Below are 22,186 nucleotides of genomic sequence, written 5' to 3' on the forward strand. Positions count from 1 at the left end.
ATTTTGAAAACAGACATTCATACAAAACTGATCTGCTTTGATTTTTTTCTCTACTGATGTATATGGATTCTAGAAGTTCAAAAATTCTTCTTGATTGCAGAATCTATCTCACTGTTTGCAACTTCAGTTAGATGCTGCAGAGCTATAAACAATGTGGTACGATGTTTATTTATTAATATATACCTCTATATACCATACGTGTTACAAGTTAGGATACAAACAATAGCCGTATCCCATTCCCAATAAATCGGCCCAGTAACTCCTTCCCTCAAACCCACTCAACCATCCGTTATTACCTGATTAGTTATGCAGACCAATTAAGTTTTCATCAACATTACCAATAACACTACACTTGACTATACACAGGGGTGCTTGTGTTTCACTAACACAATAGGAACATTATTAAAGCAAACTTGTTCATAAAAGATTCAGTTTTAAATTTATAATTGATCAAACTTTTGACGGATATCATTGACTTAATAATAATCTATTCAATTCCTGCAAAACTGTCAAATTATATAATTCTTTTTTTTTGTACTGAAAACGGAGTCGAGTTTACAACTTTCGGTTGAAATTGTTCTTTTCAGAGCACAAATTTCGCGAAACAGATCAATAAATTTTTAATTTCCATTACTCGTTAAAATGTTAAAAGCTGTTCTGAATTTCCCGAAAAGCAGGTTTTTCGGATTATTCTGCGCATTTTCAAGTGGCTGTTTTCGCGCTGCAATTTGTTATTTAACTCATTTTATGAAAGATGGAAACGGGTTCAAAGTCAACCTTTATACATGTATACTGGGCATAATGTACGTTAAAATGTGGCAATTACTGACTCCCAAATTGGACCAGCTTCCTTTCCTGCTGAAAAACTGGAAGATGTGGCTACTTTCTGGAATTATGGGAAGCCTTAGCTACACGGCCGCCTTCCAAATGTTTTCCTACGCCCCCACATCTGACGCGTATTCCATATTTTTAGGAGCAGAGCTCATAGTCGGCATCGGAGTTGACTACTTCATTTTAAAGGTTAATTATTACACAACAGCATATTACAATTCAGTGTTGGTAGCGAATTCATTTTATATAGATTCAGAACGAAACATAGAATGACAATGTTCAATTTGTCGAAGAATTCAAAAACAAAACTTTCCTAAAATTCTAACTATCAATTGTAATCAAATAAGGTGCTAGTATGTGAAGAAATGCTTAGAGATTTTGTTGGCCGAACTTTTTTTAAAAAAACCAGACGACTCATGCGAGACTATGCGTAGCACAGAAACATACGTCTCAAGTTTGTGGCGATCTGTTTGGAAAAGCTCAAGCTGAAGCAATTTTTGGAACACCCTTGATTACAACTTCTAAAACCAATATGAAAAAGTGAACAAAGATATCGACCCTCATTTTGATATAGTTTTAACAGATACTAAATCAAATGCATTATCAATTGTTTTGCAACATAAAACAGCTCCTCAGAAAGTTGAAATTCAACAAAGTCAATCAGTCCATAGAAAAATAATCTGAAAAATCACAAAAAGATTTTTGAAAAAAATTGAAGCAATGAGGTCACACTTCAGAAGCAGTGACTAAATAATTGGCTATGATTTTCAAATTTGTTTTTTGTGACCATGAATGAATATGCCCAACAGATGAAATCTCTATCAAATAGTAGGACTAACGATCCAGCTGAATAAGTCGAAAAGGTACCGCATATCAAAAAGTTATTAAAAATTTGAGTTATTGATTATGCCAAATTTGAATTTCTCGTAAGAACTCTGTTTAAACTTTAATTCCTTGCTCCTGTATGTGGACATATTTAATTGTGAAGATTTTAAATCAAAACTCAAGATTTTAATTCAAATCAAAATATTTTTATTCGAAACTAAAAATGTTTTGAAAAATTAAATATTCATTTTGACTGACTCTAAACAAAATTAAGACCCGTAATTGCACGAAAATGTTCATACCAGAGTTTAGAAACTTTGGGATGCAGAATTGCTTTTTTCTTGTTATAAACTCTGTAACAAGACAGCTGTGTATTTTACTTTATTTTTTCCGGGTCAAAAGGGGAAGCGTTCATAAAATAACAATACCAGCCTATTTCGTGATTCACAGAAACGCAACTTTTTGCGTTAGTTGGGTATCTACTGGATACCTTCCGAAGGCATTCATTTTTCAAAACAAACCGAATCAATGTAATTAAAACAATTGGCTGCATACTAAAACTTATTACCAAAAAATTTTTAAATCATTGGAAATCAATTGAGAATTACTTAACGACCTTCAAAATATGATTAAAAACAGTTTGATATGAGCAATTACCACTACTGCCACGCAACCAAGTAAACGCCTAAGTAACAGAAACTCATCTTAAACAAAAATGATATCATTGTATTTAAAACATATCGCTGCATACTAAAAACATATGATCACAACAATTATATATCATCAGAAAACATTTGAGAACTACCAATAAGGCAAAATTTTGTCATCGTAACAGAAAAACCTTTAAACAGTTCCAAATTCAGAAGACCGATCGCACCACCTGTTAGAAAAACATCGAGTCATCGACAATTTCGTCTACAAGCTTAAAATAGATAGATACTCAATTGAGCCATCCATTTGAATAGAAACGAAAACAGAGATCAGTGCAACTTACTAACCAGACAAAGACAGCTGTGCAATTTTTCCAGATCAAATGGGGAAAAGTTTATCAAAATCTTGATCAACTCATTGCGTGGTTACATCTTTTTGCAATAGTTGGGCATCGACTGGACATCCTCCGAAGACATGCCTCAGAACATCAGATGAGAAAAAAGCTAAAGCCTTGTTCAAATTTCGTCACGTGAACAAAATCCATTCTGATTTTAAAATTTTAGTTTGAAATCAGCACTAAAATGCTTTGAAATACTGAAATCTTGAATTTACGCAGAGAAACACAAAAACCCGGGGCATCGAACTAATAACCAGCTCTGGTTTCACAACACCAAAAAAACCATAAAGATCTGAAAGACCAAAATTGCGTTTTAAGGTATATATTGATCCTAAAGCAAGACCAGCTTTAAAGGCGATCTCATATCAGGTTAAAGAAACCGGTTAAAGAAACAATCAAGAAACCGCATCAGAACTAAGATTTCGGTTTATTTTCGAAGATTCGAACTATCTTTGCATCTCTGAGTATAATAAGAAACACGTTGGAATTGTGCAGTATAACTAAATGGTGACCACCAAAACTAAATCGCCATAACAAAATCACCATAACTTTGCAACTAAATCGTGACCACCGGGAAGCACACGAGACGTTTCACTGCTCTGACTAGTACAAAACAAAACCAAGCAAGGGCAGCAGAACCCGAAAATTACTCGTTTCATTTACTGATTGAACAATTGTTATGAAAGAAATTTAAATCATTATGTACAAAAGGAAAACATTAAGAAAAATATAATATGCATCGTTAGAAATCAATTGAACCCTTTGGTTGATGCATTATATTACGTTTTGAAAATCACATTTGCTGAAATCACCGACAAAGCAAACATTGCAGACAAAATGCGAATAAATCGAAGCTAAATTTGTTGCGTCCTTGATGCTATCCCTAATTTGGCGACTAATCCCCCCAAAATCAAAGGACTAGATTAGAGTCGGTGACGATATCAAAGAACTAGAGCTAACAGACTTGTGGCCAGCTTACGCGCACTTAGAGTGGGGAAACTACCGACGTGTATACCAGCATTTGAGCTTGCCATACTTTTTCGCATTCGCTTACGTTCGTGGCCTTAATATATGTGTGCGGAATACAGCAATCATGCTGAGTATTTCAACTCTGTACCATGTGACTTTAGTCGTGTAATGGAGGTGATAAATTGACAGGAAGAAAAAACTCTCGTTTACTGAATTAATTGTTCCTTTATGGAAAACAGAAGATAGGTAAAATTACCACAATCAGTATAATACACAATAAGTTGAACACAGTATAATTGAATAACAAATTAACAGAAAAAACAACAATGAAAATCAGTTAGTCTCACAGATCAGTTTATGATATTAAATGCTACAAACCGCATTGACATCAGAGGCTAATTTTCATGAATTTTATGTTGATAGCATTTGCAAAATAATACATACAGAAAAATTAGTGCAAAGTCTGAAAAAAATACCGTGAATTAAAAATAATCTTTTTCTCTACTACTCAGAGTGATTGTGATTGAATGAAATCATCATACAAGTTTGATTCATAACAGTCTGCAAAAAATCAAAATCTATTATGAAGACATTGCTGGACAATAACTGCAAATGACTCCGAGAGTAATCTTAGACTGGCTTTGATCCTTAAACTGAACAACGCTCTCATAAATTTTTAGTCCTCAAAAAACTTCTAGTTCAAAAAATATGTAAAACCAAAATTTGAAGTATTGATCGGTAACCAGTGTGCAGAAATCAAGCAAACTTGTTCTCAAAAAGATTCCTAACTTTTTATTAAACAAAAGTAACCAGCAGAGGTCCGGATAAAACTCGAAATGAAGCGAAGTTTAGACTTCAGCACTGACTGAACATTTAATCAAGTGAAATTCACCACTCTCTATATAGACTCCGTCAACTTGATGGTGATTTTAAACAAAAACAATGCAAGCAAAAATGCAAAAGCTAAAAATCATACTTGATAAACACCTTCTCTCAAAAAATCTCACAAAGATCAACTTTAATGCTGAAATTTTCATTGAAAATAGTTGAAAACTTTTTGAGCCATAAAGTTTGTCTGAGCCATAAAGAAAAAAATGCAAAACACAATGATGGGTATATAAAATAGAAAATGTGTTCTTTTGAAGTGAGTAAACTGCAAAGAGTGTTCAATTCTCATTTCTTGGAAATAGGAAAAGGAATATCCAATTTTCAGCAAAAGAAACATTCAACATTTTTGCAATAATCTGACAAAAGTAAGTTCAATTAAAAGTTGGTCAAAAAAACCAAAAAATATCAATAGTTTTTCTAACAAAATACCTAACAAAGTGTCTCAGAGAAACCAAAAGACCAGAGAACAAAAGTATTTTCAAACTTCATTTCCTTGCCAAAAAACTGTTAACGGAGTCAAAATAGAGTTTGCGAATGCTCAAGACAGTTCAAAATTGTGCAAAGCAACATGTCAAAACAACAAAATGTAAGCAATATTAATCTCAATTATTGATAATTGACAAGCAAACGTACTACTATGCCGCTACCAACAGTCGTTAAAAAAAACTTATGTAAACTCCTATATCCGCTGATGTAAAATTTGTAAATATTGAAATATATTTTTGGCTAGTAGAGAAACCCGAAGTGTTTACAAATGGGCACTAATTTCAATAAGTCATGCTAGAAAAAGTAAATTGACAGAAAATTTTGAATTAATCTAAAACATAGCTTGAAAATGCGGTATATGATATGAGTTTTTTCAAAAGCATTTTGTGACCTCTTCATTGTTTTGCATCAACATTACCTCTCTCTCTCAACATTACCTTCTCTCTCTTTACACTTCAGAACTGTACAGCCCAAAAATTGAGCAAAGTCTTCCAGAAAAGAAAGAAGCACAACTAGGGCATCTGCTTTATTCACTGCTACGCCAATTATACATTCGCACTGAACAGAAAATAAGATTCGACAATAAAGATCGCTCAAAACTGAACAGCATCAATTTTGGAAGAGAGCGAAACAAGAGGAAGTTTTGATATATTATAATTAGTATTACAGAGAAAACAGAAAGCAATTCAATTTGACTAGGTTCCTCGGATTTAAAAAAAACGTCTTGAAAAGCAATGTTTTTGTTAGAGTTGTGTAATTGTAATCACAACTCTGTATATTCCTAAAACACAGTGAATGCATTTTGCGTATGTTAAAGAGCAATAAAACTTTTTTTTATTATTTTCGTTAAGAAAACCTTTCAAACAACCAGAAATTTGATTTAAATGATAGGTATTTTTTTTAAACAGCAGCATTTGACGAGGCATTGTTATCAGATTGTATATTTGAGAAAAAAAAGATGGACTAAAATATTTTTTTTCTGCAATTACAATTGCAGTCTTTCAAACCCAGTTTGATCAACTTGCATGTGAACGCATATAAAAGAAGTGCTACTTTTAGACATATTTGCAAAGTTCTTCTCTCCTATATATGTTTGTAATGGCGGATTTTACTGTCTACTTTCATTTTTGTCCACTAATTCTTCATTTCATGCATGTATTGCTGTAACCAAGTCCACTGTACATTACATAATTAAGCGTCACTTTCTATGCTGATTGTTTTGATAGGCAGTTATTTTGTAATGCCGATAACGTACACGTAACAAGGATGTCATATGACAAACATTTTAGTGCAAGCACCTTTTTTGTAAAGTTTTTGAAATTGATTTTTTTAAAACAGTGATTTTCCTAAAAAAATTTTTTGAAAACACTTCAACCCACGATATCACTGATAATGAAAACTGATGAAGTTGATGTGTTTAGAAAGTGATAGGAGTGCAGGCGATAGTGTCTGTGCCCCTTGCCATCCTAGGCATCATATTCGTCTGCCAACCCAAGTCCCTCTTTGCACACGATGACGCCCTTCTCTCTCACGACTACCCCAGTTAGTACCAAAGACGCAACCACTTAAGTACAAAGTTTATTTTAAAAAATACTCCATAATCACAATCATTCCAAAGAGCTATGAAAAACTATCTCTCAGACCCAATCAAGGACTCTGCTTTGACAATAATTCATATGATAAAACCTTCCAATCTTAGGTCTCGGATCGAGGCAACCTCAGACCATTTCCCTGACTGAGGGTATTGTGCGATACCCAAGATAACGGGTCTGGCAGAGATATGATCGCACAATTGTCTGGGCAAAGGTTGTCTGGGACCGGACGAAGGTCTGGTCAGAATATTTCTCTCAAGCATCGTCTGATCAGACCAAGGTGTCCGGACATTGTATGACCATAAGTTGAACGAAAGTCCGGAAAAGGGTTGCGAGAAATTTTGATCAATGATTGCGTGAAAGTCTCAACATACCAACGTCTCAACATACAACTTGATAATAAGTAGAACGAAAGTCTGTTCAGGAAACAATAAGTTTATATATTCATCCATGACGAAATACAGAAACAATATTTTTATTATAACGATATCATTGGCTCAAAAAGCTGAAAAAAGACACTTGAACACATTAAATTCGCTTCTATGTCCTTGCATAAGTGTGCCTTGGTATTATAAAGACGTACTATCTTTTTCAAACATAAGTTGAATACTATGAGTTGTATTTGTATATTTTATATAAAAAGTATTAGAGAGTGCTCTGATCAGAGGGCAATGTCTGGACGCTGGTCTGATCAAGGGAATGTGGCTCGCACAAAAAGTGCACGAAAAATTTGATTCGTAGGAAAACTGAAACAAAAACTGGGTAGAAAATAAATTGGTTGAAAAAATTCTCGTCAAAGTCCACTTCAGTTGTTCATTACATGGTCAGAGGGCAAAGTCTGGAATTAAGTGTGATCAGCATTTTTTATTCCCTTGGACCCAAGCTTGCCCTAGTGATAAGCGGCTTCAAATCTTGCAATAATCTTACAAGATTCTTGCACTAAATTGTTTTCATTTTCTTTCTCTTAATTGTTTGACACGAATTAATTACAGGAAACCAACAGTCGCATTTTTTTGGTATTTTGTGAAATACCACACCAAACTAATTGTACCACACTATCGGCCTTCAAATTTTCCGACAGATCTTAGCTATTATGTTTCTATTTGCTTTTTATGTTTGTTTGTTTGTTTGTTTCATTTCGAAGAGAGCTTTTTGGCCCTGGTCTTATATCTAGTGCTCTGCGCAAGTCTATTATAGCTATTTTGTCTAACTTCTGTGTCAACCTAAGATTGAACTATGCTTGAATTATTTTGCTCATCTAAAATAACTGCTACCTATAAGAGGACGATGCTTGAACTCAAATTCAGTTTCAAAAACTTATTCAACCTATAAGGAACGATGCTTGAAATAAAAAACATTTGCAGAAACTCTCTCCAAAACTCAAATGAGGAACAGTTTTTTTTCAACTTGTTAAAATTCCCTACGCGAAAAAAAACGCATATGAGAAGTCTTTTCCCAACATACAAAAACCGAGCTTGACTAAATTTGAGCTTGAAAATACTATCCTTGAACAATTCATTTTTAACGACTTTCTTATACATATCATTTTATCAGAAATACTTTTTTCAAACTAAAACTCGTAAGACAAATTATTGCTCAACTTATGAAGACACTGTCCTCGGCCAAAAGTTTTACACAAATTTTTCTCGTACACCATATAGAAATAGAACGTAAATGCTTCAACAAATGGGAGAAAATGAAAAAAAATCTCGTCTTTCTAACTCTGATCTTTCGTAAATTCAACACTGTCAACACATGAACCGCTCTCTTCATTTGAGAAGCAAAAATCAAACTTTTTACATGCAAGTTAGATCAACTGCTTGCGCCAACTGTAGTCAAAAATACCTATGGAGCTAATTTAGATTTAATGCAATTTTGAACAATTCTCTTCTTAGAGGCAACAAAAATCTTCGTACAGCAGCAAAACTATTCTTAGAGGCAACAAAACTCTTCTTAGAGGCAAGTTTGCCAGTACAACTTTTATGTACATGAAGTAACGTAACTTTTGTGTAATTTTTAAACCGGGAGACTGTGTTAAGTCACCGCTAACAAATGATGACTTCTCGTTATTTCTGCATTTGTCGGCCATTCTTGCGGAGAACGCCGCTAAATTCTGAATGTAAAATTGATTAGGCAAAGAGAGCAACAATGGAAGCAAATCCTAATCAGACCTGAATGAACAAATCTTACCCCTGAATTATTGCTTAAAATCTTCTGGTTTAGTAATTGCAGATTAAGAAGACTAAGTGATGATTATCATTTACCAATGACTCGGCTGTTGAGAAAATTTTGGTGTCTCAAAAACTCAATCTCATCAATAAAAAAAACTCGTAACAACAATTTATAGACTAAACAAAATTGTTTAACGGAACCAGTGACAAAGAACTGATTGAAAATACTTCCAAGGAAACTCCATATGTGCGGTGTTCCGCCTTTAGTTAATATTGAATGTGTAGTGTTGGTGGTGTTGTGGCCGGACGTCAGAGAAGCAAACTAATCAGCTTGATTCACTGACGCCAGTGTTGGTGGTGTTTCAAAAAAGAACCTTGAGTTATAGTTACTTTAGCACGATATGCCTGGGCTACCATTTGCCCACTGTTGTTCCTTGTCAACAGTTAAAACTTTTGTGAGATTTGCTTCACAAATCTTCTTTTGCTACCGTGAAAAATTCATCCATTTCCTAACCATTCAATTACATCTATATAATCAACATTATGACTTGGTGTTTCTTAAGTTACAAATTTAGCACGGGCCTCTCCTGGTACACTCGGCCCCCATTTTTGGGAACCAACAATCAGAAAGTTTGTAGTCGATCTGTTGTTGTTGTTGTTGAAGTCTGTTTGAAGTTGCTCTTTGTCGTCTCGTCGTGTTCTCTTTTGCTCTGTTGAGTCTTGTGTGTAGCCGAACTGTATTTCTTACTTCAGCTGCTGATGATTATGTTGAAATGTTGTATTGAGTTATGTCCTCAATAAAACGCTTATCTTGAAGTTATGGACTCTTCCATATCTACAAGTATGTCTAAGCCGACTTTGATGATGTCTGCTATTGAAGAATGCGTTGACTGCTGTTCAAAAATGCTGCTGTTTCTGCTGAAGTAATTCTTCCTGAAGTGTTTGTTTTTGTCGTGAAATTTCTGTTGATGTTTTCCGGCGGTGTTCTCTGTAGATTGTTTCTGTGTGCTGGTTGTCAAAGCGCTGCTAGTAGTGTTATATGAAAGAATTGTACGTTGGAAAGTTGAGTTGCTTTTGTGCTGATTGCGTTTGACTGTGTACATTTGTAGTTGTTTTGATTCGAACTTTGTATTGGCTGATTGGCGAATGTCAACTACTGAACGATTTCTGAAAATATTTTTGTTGCTTGTCTGCTCGTTGAAAGATGCTGATTGACAAACTGAAGCCCCCTGTGTTCCCTAATCTACCTAAATTTACCCCTACATTGTACCTATTGCCTACTTTTTACCTGTTTTTCCAAATTAGAGTTCGTCTGAATACAAATTGTTGGTAATATTTTATACATCTGGTGTTCGGTTTTACCTAAGCTGTTTAGGGTCATCTACCTTTTCAAAATGCTGGTCTCCTTTCGGTTCACCTCTCTGCTGTTTTGCAATAAGCTAATTAATTGTGCATTTGAATTCCAAAACCTACCTAATGTCTATCAAGAATTTGTCTTCCTGTTAAACCTACCTACCTAAATTTTCCTATTTGAGAGTAATTATCTAATATACTATAAGCCTTGCTACTGGAGTATTCTTGTGAGTCAGTTGTTGAAATCCCTAAATGTACCTGAATGATACCTAAATGTCACTTTGATCTGATAACTCATTGAACTGAACTTTTAAATTTTCCTCTTTCACATTACCTTAAGCCCAAAACCGATATCACGATAGTGTTTCAGATTGTTATTAAAAATTTGTTCCCAATTTACTAATGATAACCTTTATGTTGCTTTGTCGTTGATCAAACTAAGTTTGATAGCTCGTTTAACAAAATCCCCTTTTGATGTTTTAACCAGGCAAGACCTTACCACATTATCCTTAGCTTTATTTACCTTCTGTACCCTACCTACCTAATATTTTCGTTTCTTCTACCCAATCCTTGATGACATTTCCATTGTCTCCACTGACGCCAGTGTTGGTGGTGTTTCAAAAAAGAACCTTGAGTTATAGTTACTTTGGTACGATATGCCTGGGCTACACTTTGCCCACTGTTGTTCATTGTCAACAGTTAAAACGTTCGTGAGATTTGCTTCTAAAATCTTCTTTTGCTACCGTGAAAAAGTCATCCATTTCCTAACCATTGAATTACATCTGTATAATCAACATTATGACTTGGTGTTTCTTAAGTTACAGTTTTTAGCACGTGCCTCTCCGGATACACCATACATTAGCAGCTGATTATAGTGACATATTTACCATATGTACATAACATTATATATTCGCCAAGAAGCTCTTCAGTAAGCTGTGTTGTCGCTCGCCGATCGCATTTCTTACCTGGATTCATCGCATTTACTGCATTCAGAGCCATTGTTAGGTGGATTCGCCGCATTCAGCCCAATTCTTGTTTATTTTTGCGGTGAATGGCGTTGTACACCAGTCCGGCTATCAAACTTTCATCAGTTGCACAGTTTAACTTAGCATCTCATTTACAGCTATAGATAGAGAACTGACGATATTTGTACATTAATATCAGGATATGAGGATGGGTTATTTTGCATGTGTTTCTGCAGATCACACGTTCGGTTGTCTGGTCAGTGTGCTGGGTGGGATGGGAGTGGTGTTGTGGTGGGGAGTGTGTGGCACTGCTCTCGGAGACACTCACACCTCATTCATCATACTAGCCTACGCTGTATTTAGCATACTCATCGGTATAGTATATCCATTGTTTGTAATTCATATCCACTACACATTTCAAACATCACTCGGCATAAATTATTTCAACCAATGGTTCTTGCAAGCACATTTTGTCTTGTATACAGAACGATTGCAAAATATTTGCGTACTTCAAGCTGTTATGGAAAGAATCTGCATCATGAGAAAAAGAAATTCAATAAAAAGTCTGGTTTATACAGAAGTGATTCGATCTCGTATCTTCTGGTTGATAAAATTTCACCGATTTTCAGACTGCTCCCCAGGTTTAGACCTCGACCTGTGAAAATATGACCTCGATTTATGACTTCATAATCCTGGTGGGGGATATTGATTATAAATGCACTGTTCAGCACCTAGTTAGTTTAGTGCATCATCTACTATTTTGTGGCAATTTTGTTTCAAGACACCTTGCATTAATTCAGATTTCGCTGACGTCTATAGAAGAAAGTTTCGCATCTGTTTCACACACACTAAATTACGTTAACGTAAATTTACCTCAACGGAGTTAAGGTAAACCGTTGTTAAGGTAAAATTAGGGTAAAGTTTACCTTAAATTTACCTTAACTTGAGTTATGATAAAAATTTACCTTAACTTTGATAAGGTAAAATTACCTTAATTTACTTAAATTTTTTTTGTAACGTTCTGCAGTAACATCACCAAAAAAATGTTAGGCCTCCTTAACAAAAACAAACACGCCTCCAATACTCCTCTTCGAATCATAGAAATAGATTAACTAGACGATTCGAAGAAAAAAGCTGGAACTGTTTGATCCAACAGTTCCAGCTTTTTTCTTCGAAGCGAAATTTGAAAATGATTCTTTTCTGTTTGCCTTCCCATCCTTTAAAATGTCGTTCTATAGCAGAACGGCACTCTGACAGTGACACGTAGTTAAAATTTACCCAAACCAACCTGAACTTGCATCAAAAACACCTTAAATTTTTACCTTTTATAAGATAAATTTACATTAACTAAAATTATATACCTTAAAAATTCAGGTTTAATTAAGCTATTTTAAGGTGAATTTCAGGTATTTTTACCTCAAATTTTCAGATGCTTTTTGCAAGTTTTTAAGGTAAGCTAGGTAATTTTACCTTAACTGTTCAGGTGTGTTTTTCAGGTAAATTTAAGGTATGTTCAGGTAAAAATTCAGGTGGTGACCCCTTAATTTTTCAGGTAATTTTCAGGTAAAGTTAAGGCAAGTTAAGATAAGTTCAAGTCAGGTAAAACTACACCAACGTTTTAGGAAAGTGAAGGTGTTTTTTTAGGAAAATTAACCTTAATTTATTTAGTGTGCTGTTTCACATTTCCATAAAATTAAGAAAACGACAAATTGATGAAAATGCTTTATTGTCACCAAGAGACGTCAAATTTGAAGCGCAATCGCAACGTTTTCGTAAATATTGTCAAAAAATTGGAACTATACACTCGGTTCTTACTTCAAAAAGCAAGAAGTTAAAATTATCACGAATATTGTCTTACACCAAAAACATACATCACCACGCGCTCCTTTTTTCCCATTTGCTTTTGATCTCATTGACTCCATATAGGAAGTATATGTATTTTCCACCATACCAATCAGTCATCAGAATGCCAATTTGTTGAAAACAATTTTAACAGAACCAAATAATTTTCATGAAAAGATGTGCAAAGTCAAAACTTTCTAAAAACAATAATTCACAATATAGATGATTCCTGAGTCATCTATTCCCTCGAACCAAAAAGGATCACTTAAAACAATTTCTTTTCATAAACACCGAAAACTGTTGCTTTTTTCACACTTTTTCATTTGTATAATTTGAGGATGAGAGGAACTTGTTCATGGGTTTTTTTCAAATATTTTAAAAATGTTTTAATTTTTTTCTTGCATTTTGGGTCTTGTAATACAAACAAAAATTTTATTCTGGTCAATTATATTGAAAATTGGTTCATAAGTAAAATTGTAGCAGTGGTCATATCTGGCCGTTGACCAATTTGCGAATGTATATTTATCAAATAAAAGAAACTGTTTGTCATAATATTTTTCTCTAGAAAAACTGACAAACATGTTTTGTAAACTTGTTTCATTCGATTATGGATATGTGTGTCATTATTTTACGAAAACAATTGTAGGATGGCATTTGCTTCGATGTGCTCCTCTAAGTTTCCTTAACTAAAATTCGTTAAAATTCGAGTTAAAATTCGAGGAGTTTATGAAGATAAGTATTTCAGATAGTTGCATCAATCTAAAACGTTATGTTCTTTTCATTGTCTTTTTTTTCTTTTTTAAAACTTTTATTCAAAAATAATACAAAATTCTTTAAAAAGAAGCTTAGAATAAGAAGCTTGCAATTTCAACTATTTATATTTTTTGGTTGTTAGATTTTTTTTTCATTTAAAATCTAATTTGTTTCTCTAATATCTCAACAACCTAGACAACTCAGAACTTGATGAGCGAATTTTATCTAAACTTCCGCTTTTTTAAGGTATAGTATATTAAAACAGTTCTTTAGTTTTAAAATTGATTGTTTGAAGCATAATGTAGAAAAATAACTGCACCTCTCAGTCAAAAACGTGTCGTGAGAAATAGGTATAAAAACCGTTAACCCATTGGAAGGGGAAAATTGTCACCCAAATGAGAGGGGACAATCTGTCGTCACTAAGAGCCGATTATTGTTCATAAGATCCGAATTTCAAAACCGCAGCGTGGGGTTTCAATGGCTCAAATTGAAAATCCTATTGTTTGGGTTCATATGCAACTATGTCAATGTCCTAATGAATGGATTGCAAGTTGAATTGCTGTAAGTTAAAACAATATTGATTTCGTTATCAAAAACAAACATTAGGTTTGTTTGTTACTAAAGGTTTTTCAATTGGCTCCTCGTGTCTTTCCTAAAACTCCAAGTAATCATAATCCCCATTTAAGGTAACGGGGGGAATGGGTTGGTGAGTTGTTATATTACCCCTAAGCTTGAGGGGAGTGTTGCTATATCAAACTGTACAAGTTCAGAGATTTGTTTGAAACACGCACGTGCAAGTTTAAAATGCTACATCTCTTCAGTGTCAGATTCTACAATGCCACTTTTCCCTGCACAGTTGCAGATCCAAAACTTGAAAGTTCGTGTTTCAAGCATGTGGTTACGTCACACCAGCTTAAGTCACTTCAAAAATTTTATGTCTCAAACCACTACGCAGTTAATAATAATAATAAATTGTTTACTGGTGTCTTTACAGAATAAATAGAGCACTTACACACGTGATCAATACATATAAAAAAGCACCAGAAAGATCGCCCTTAGATCATAAGGTCCGTTTTCAGGCGTCTCATAGTCGGAGGAAAAATTTCGTGATATTTATTTCAAAAGTCATTCAGTGGAGATCAAAATTGACGTGATAGCGAGAAAAAAACAAGGAAGGTTAGTATTAAAAAGATTTCAAATCGGCCAGAATTTTTGATGAATGAAGTTTCAAATTTAAGCATAAATTAACCTAGTGAGTTGTTCATTCAGTAAAAAATTAGTTCTCTAGCTTTTTGTGAGCAAAATTTTTTAACTCTGGACCGCTCAAATTTTTCACTTTTGTTACAAAATTAGAATCAAGTTTGAGAAAAACGTTTAAGAGTTTTCGGATTTTAATTGATAGACCGTTTGCGGAAAAAATGAAAACAGTCTATCAAATAAAATCCGAAAACACTTGAAGGTTTTTGTCAAACTGGATTCTAAGTTTGCAACAAAAGTGAAAATTTCGAGCGGTCAACAGATTAAAAATTTTGCTCACGAAAAGCTAGAAAACTTTTTTTACTGAGTGAACAAAACTCACTAGGTTAATTTATGGCTTAAATTAGAAACTTTAGTCATCGAAACTCTGGCCATTTTGATACTAACTTTCCTTCATTAATCGATTAATGCCAGATTGTTCTCAGAGACTTCATCAGAGTCACATAACCTATACTTAATGAGCTGATTTGTGTAATTACAGCTTGCAAACGCTGAAAACTTTACTTTTTTTTTCTAGTACCAGATATGATAGGATCATGCGCGATGAGCTACCCTAGTTCAAAACTAATGCCAAATTTGCAAAAATTTGCAAATTTTTGCTCGATAAAGCCAAATTGATAAAAATTTCCAAATTATCTCTTTGGTCAAAGTTGTACAAAATAATGTTAAGTTTGCAAAATTTGCAAACCATCGGTCGAGTTCGTTCCGGTCGAGCTCTGTTTATTTTAGCATTGTGTGTTGTTTTCCTAATCATCTCCCAGAGATTGCTTAATTCAATTGAAAAATGTATAAAGTACACCTTCTAAACAATATGTGTGCTAAAATCACCCTACAGGACCAGTTCCGATCAAAAATGTACAAAAATTTCTCTATAAATAGTTGCAAATTTGACATTAAGTTAAAACTGGTGTATTTTATTTATCTTATCAGATCATGATCGTTGAAGACACCCGTACTGAACTACAAGTCTAAATCAGTACTAGGCAAGTCTGAATTGAAGTCTTATTTCGTTTTCCAGTACTGGGCAAGTCTTAAAACAAGTCTTGGCCAAGTCTGACAAGTCTTAAATGTGTTATGATCATAGCTCAGAATCAGTACTGATACTTAGACTTGGAATTAGATTTGCCCAGTACTGATATTGACTTGCCATTCGGTACGGGCAGTTAATCACGTGAAAGAGCGTACGTTCAAACTTTCTTTAAGTTTGCCGTTTCTCCTTCTGATAATAATTTTTTTTTTCATTTGTTCACCATATTTCAAACAATTTTCCGCATAACTGCAAAAAACGCCTAAATATAGTGCATTTTCATGCTTAAGCGTTGCGTATTCTATTCTATTTTAAAACCGTAGCTTTAGTGGTGGTAGTATTCAGTGGTATATGGTGGTATACTAGCATATACGCTTAAAACTAACGCATAGACCGCAAATAATAAGTATATATTCTAGCCACGACCAATGGTAAGTTGAGCAGACTTAGCTGAGCGGTTACTTCGAATAATTCAATACGATTTCCTAAGTTACAAAGAAACTTTCAAAAATCAACATGATAACCATCATACTGGGGACCACAAGGTCCTTTGTGTGTGCATCAGTACTGCCGGCGCAACTCTGCTTTTAACATATATAACAAATTCTTGTTCACATGAAATAAACAGAAACGATTTGTATTTTTTGTATATTGAATGAACACAACTGTGGTTCGAGTCCTTCCGTGAATTACATTTTTGCGAGAATTACAGTCTGATTGAACTACAAAGATGAAAACTCTTTCGTATGTTGAATAATATCAAGCAAAAACAACTACCCCGACAAAAATAAAAGCTTTCGTCGTTTTTGGTTGGGAAGAACCGACGCTCCCAATTTAAGTACTGTATGTTTCTCAACTATGGATAATTTAAAGGCGAAATTGTTTCACTTCTCTGCATCTTTTTATCTGTAAGAGTTCGCCGAACTAAAGCATTGAACTTTCGATTAAATTTCCTCCTACTGTGGCATGAAAAAAAAACACGCAGCATGAAGGGTATCGCAAAAAATGTGAAAAATTTGTTTTTTTTTCACGTGAAGCTAACACTGAAACCAATTGTTAGTCTACACTAAAATATTTGTATCTGACCCCTATGTGATGTTGAACAGGCTATTTGATTTTTTTCCAAAAGTCTTTAACGTAATATTCTTCAAAACGTATGGAGAAAGATTTTTTTACTCAATATTGCATCATAGTGGATGTGTTGTGATCGACTATTTATCAACACATTAAAACATTGTCACATCAAAACATGACATTCTTGGACTAAGACTTTGTGTGATAAATTTTCAGGTTTTACGCATTAAGTTGTCCTGTCAGATGTCACGCCATAAAACAGAAATATATGAGATCTTATACGATAAAATTGTTCAACTATATGTTCTTAGACAAAAAAAAACTTCCTTACAAAGAAACTTTTATCGTGTAAGTATCTTGAAAGAGTTTTTACCATAAAATTTCGGAAATTTGAATCATGATTGTGCAAGAACTGACGAATCCTATCAAATCTAAGACGATGAAAATTAATCTAATTTTTTCCTACAAGAACCGATAAGTTCTCACACGATTAATAAAATGTGACAAAACAGACGTCTTAAAAGATCTTAAATGACACAAATTCGGTAACCATTGGTAAAAGCAGGTCCTCAACCAGGTGAAATGAAATTTTTCTGCTATCTGACAATCAGGTTAATTTTTCGGCCAAGATAGATAGGTGGACATGATATGTTAACAGGTTCGGTAATGATGGAGATATTCAAGATCGGGTGGTGTTACGTGCACACAGCCGACAGGGTGATCTCTGTGTGTTTGTCGTTCTGTGACATCCTCAATATAGTCACTTCTCTTTCTGCAATCTCGCTTGAGTCCATCTACGTCACCAGTATTGTACGCACTGCATTCCTCGCCGCATTCTTCGTAGCCGATGAAACATTCTTGAAGGTAAAAGATTAAAAATAAAAAAAAATCGGGTTAATTTATTAATTGCTCTCAAACGAAGTTTGTAGCAATTATAATAGTCCTGTCGGTCTTTTTTCATGCGATTTTTCGCTTGACCAATTTTTCGTCTGACGCTTTTGACTTTTCGTCCTCAAAAACGGGATAAACAGGTAGCGCCCAGCTGTTTTTCTAGTTAAGATTTTATTCGCGTATTTAGGTGCAAGAATTTGATAAACGTCTCCAGTCATCTAAAAACTGAAAAAAGGAAAACTTAAGCAATTATATAAAACCATCACATGAAAACAAAAATTTGAACCGCTATTTTTGACCTTCTGAATTAATAACTTTCTGCCAATACTGTTATTGTAATCCTGAATATGATCGAATCATCAATAACTTCAATACAAACTAAAGCTAAGATCTTGATTCATCAAATTTGTGTTCAATTAATTGATTACTATTTTTGTATATCAGCTTCAGGAAGAAATTTTTAAGGAAATCAGAAAAAGTTCTTGCAACAAGATAAATATTATATTTTGGTTTCGAAATCGACGTACTTTATCGTGAGTTCTTATTAAGACTTGACGTTCTCTCCCGATTATGTAGCTTCTTTCTATGTTTCCTTTTGTTATATCGAAGTTTGTTATAGTTTCATGCATAAGATTAGAGCGTGTTTGAGTGTGCGCGCCTGTGTGGGTATATATATATATATATATATATATATATATATATATGTATATATATATGTATATATATATATATAATATGTATATATATATATATATATATATATATATATATATATATATGTGTGTGTGTGTGTGTGTGTTTGGGGGGGGGGTATTTGTGAGAGAGAGAGAGAGATTTTATCAAGTTAGAATTTTGGAGGCCATTAGGTGCAGATTTTGACAGTGTGCAAATTGCATTAACGTTTGCTGAAAAAATTGTAACTGACGCTTCTCCTTTAGGCCGACTAAAACTGGTCAATTAAATCCATTTAAATATGACATTATTTTGAAACAATTTTTTTGCACTCAAAACATATTTGCTTAGATGGTGACACAAAAAATCAACCTCAACTCGTGCCTAATACTAAATGTAGCCAAAATCCAACTAAAAGAATGAAAACACGGGCATTGTAAAACGCTATTTTACATATTTTTGCAAAAACGTCGAGTCTAAACATAAGCCAACAAAAAGCGTGGTTTTGGATTTTATCAATTGATTCGAATGTGAAACTTTGATTTGTCATATACTCTTCTTTTGGAGCTGGAAAAATATTAAAAAAACTATTCGTTTTCCACTCTTTCCTGGTTTTTAGGAGAATTCTTCCCCCAGTCAGCTGTTTGGTTGGACCTGTGTGAATTTTTGAATTTTTTCAGAGTTCCGAGATCGGTATTTTGCGATTGAAAAACAAGGTTTTTTGAGGCGAAGAACGGGGATTGAACGAAGTGTGTGTTGGGGTTGTACTTCTGTTCTGTTTTTCTCTCTTTTACAGACGCTGGTTTTCATTAGGGTGTTTTTTCTGCAAATGATCAATTGAAAAAGCCAGTTACCATTTCTCCATTAAATCTGCTAACTTTCATTTGAATGAACCTTTTATCCAGTTTATAAAAACCGGTTATCCCTTAGTTCACTTTTTGTAACCATTGGTAACTGCGCTACTTCCTGGTTTAGAAATTGGGTTAGAAATTGGGGTATCTCGGTAACTTTCATGGTTTGGGCCCACTTTACTCACTAACTGCCCGCTACTCTTCATACATTTACCGCTTACAAGACAACATACTTGGTGGTATCCCGATCATATGTCAGGTTCTTGCCAGATGTTACCGTAAATTGCCAATTCCGGTTGGAATCCAGGTAAGTTTCGCACAGGGACTTGAGGGAAAATTCAAAATCAACAGGAACAATACTGGGAATCGAAATACTGGAATCAAAGATATGATATGACTTGAGACATCGCGTGACTTTTTAAAACAGAATCATGAGATTTAACAGCTGCTATTTCGCAAACTAACAACATATTGGATGAGATGCAGTTAATTTAAAAGTGTTTTTTTTTAATGGAAGGACTATAAATGCTCCTCCAAACAATTTGTTGAAATTATAGACCAAAAAAATAATAGACATATAACAGAAGAATTTTAATTGGCAGAAGGAGGTACCTGTAGAAATGGGAGCGACTATTTAATTCCCTACTTATGAGCGAATTCAAATCTTGCAAGAAACTTGCAAGACGATTCAAGTAAGAATCTTAAGAATCTTCTACTTAAAAAATATATAACTCCCTGCGAAAAAATGAAAAAGGGCACTAATGTTTTAGGAAACAGCTTTTAAGAAGATTATTGTTTATTAAACAAGTTACAAAACCGAAAGCAATGAAAAAATTTTTTAGCCAATATTCAAAATCTTGCAAGAATCTTTTTAACTTCGTCCCATTACGATGAGCAGCGATGACTGTTGTTCATTTAATGTTGTTTCAGTTTAAATGAGTTGAAGTTAGTTGATAATTTTTTTAAGGTTTTGAACAGTGAACAAAAACTGTTATTTCCTTTAGACCTCAATTTCGCTGATAAAGAAAATCAACAATAAAGTTAGGCTCGATCACTAATTTTGAAAGTTGATCAAGCAAGAAGTCATTATTTCATACTTTTTCTAGCGTCCCACTTTTTTTCAAGATTTCACGTTTCACATCACATTGGACTTTGAACTTAATCAGTTTTCAGTCACTTTTCACACTTGTCTCGAAGAGTTCAACCTTACAAAATGGTACAAAATGAGCAATCAACTGAGCAAACTTCTTGGAAACCAGGCATGCTTCTTGGAAAATTTTATTGGAAGCCCAATTTTTTCTCATGAGACAAAGCATACACTTTTCAAAAAATAATTAAAGCGGATAATTGAAAACAGTCACAAAATATAACAACTTCGGCAGAGAGAACTTTTTTAAGGTCTACAACTGAGTCAATATAAAATATTTTTATAAATTGCTCATTTTTCTAAGAACCATAAAGAGTGACAATGAGAGTGACACAACAGAGCCGGCTGATGACCTCTGCGATCCATATGCTCCTACAATAATATCAAGAAATTCAAAAAAGAATAATTTGGGTTGAACGATTTTTCAATTGTTGGATTGATTCGCTGCACGAGAATTGCAATGTTACTATAAATTTTAATTGAATTCTCTCTTTGAGTTTTGAACAGCGAAATTGGGGCCTAAATAAGTTAGAGTATAGTTCTGGGAAGCCTTTCGCAATTCGAGCTCAGCCTCGGGCGCAAGCGCCCTCAGCTTTTAGCTCTAATTGCCTTAGGCTTGCCACAACTATACTCTAACATATACTTGTTCACTCCCTTTTCATCACATACTCGTGCTTTTCGAGACTTCTTCTCATTTCTCGAACAAAGAGCACAGTAATAGACTACATGTGTTACAGGAGCCATTCAGCTGGGCCTCAATAGTGGGTGGGGTGGCAATATTCATTAGTGTGGGTGCAGAAGCCATACACAAGATAGCAGTGGGCAAAAAGATCATCACAACATCCGCCCTCCTCAACAACATCTCCAACATCAGTAGTAGCAAAAAGGACACTGAGAGACAACCTCTAATTGAAGACAAAAATGAATAGGATATTGCCACCACATTTATTCATCATATTTCGGCAACTTAGATACTCTCTTTGACAGATCAAGGCGGTGCGTTTCGATTGTTATCGAATTATTCAACTTACTGATAATATGCATTCTCTTGCGAAATGTTCTGCAAAATTTCTGGCTGTTTTTTACATCTCTCTGATGAGCAGGTATCGAAATAAATTCAACGGGGTGATTGCAGCGGGGTGATTTAAAACTTTAAAACACTATTGCAATTTTCTTAAAGCCCCAATAAGTACACTTTTATGGAGTAGTAAATTTAATCAAAATATAACATTTTTTTACGAACCATGTTCTCAGATCAGCGATGTAAGCGTCTGAGGACAACGGGCCGTGAGCAAATTCAGTTCAAACTTGCTTGAAATTTTGAAATAGCTGTCAATATTATCCACTATTCTTATTTTTGAACGTGAAAATTTTTTAATGTAAAAAGTATTGACAACATTTTGTCACTATTATCTATGGGTCACTCCAGTCACACCCGTCCTCCACAATTACACATATCTACTTTCGTCAATTTGTAAGCCAAGTGTCAATTATACAGAAAAAAAAGATGTCTAATTTCTAATTAAGTGCATGAAAAGATTTGT

The 22,186-nt window shown here is 34.1% G+C and overlaps 1 protein-coding gene across 1 annotated transcript; it reads left to right on the forward strand.

The window, feature by feature from the left end:
* Positions 1-265: 265 nt before the first annotated feature.
* LOC142339824 (uncharacterized) lies at positions 266-21,746 on the forward strand. The gene is made up of 5 exons (XM_075390119.1): positions 266-1,020; positions 6,469-6,589; positions 11,365-11,502; positions 17,740-17,945; positions 21,380-21,746. The coding sequence occupies exons 1-5, from the start codon at positions 643-645 to the stop codon at positions 21,569-21,571; spliced, it is 1,035 nt and encodes a 344-aa protein (XP_075246234.1). The 5' UTR covers positions 266-642; the 3' UTR covers positions 21,572-21,746.
* The last annotated feature ends 440 nt before the right edge of the window (positions 21,747-22,186 follow it).

This window comes from Convolutriloba macropyga, chromosome 5, assembly GCF_964194025.1.
Source record: "Convolutriloba macropyga chromosome 5, txConMacr16.3, whole genome shotgun sequence".
NCBI lineage: Eukaryota > Metazoa > Xenacoelomorpha > Acoela > Convolutidae > Convolutriloba > Convolutriloba macropyga.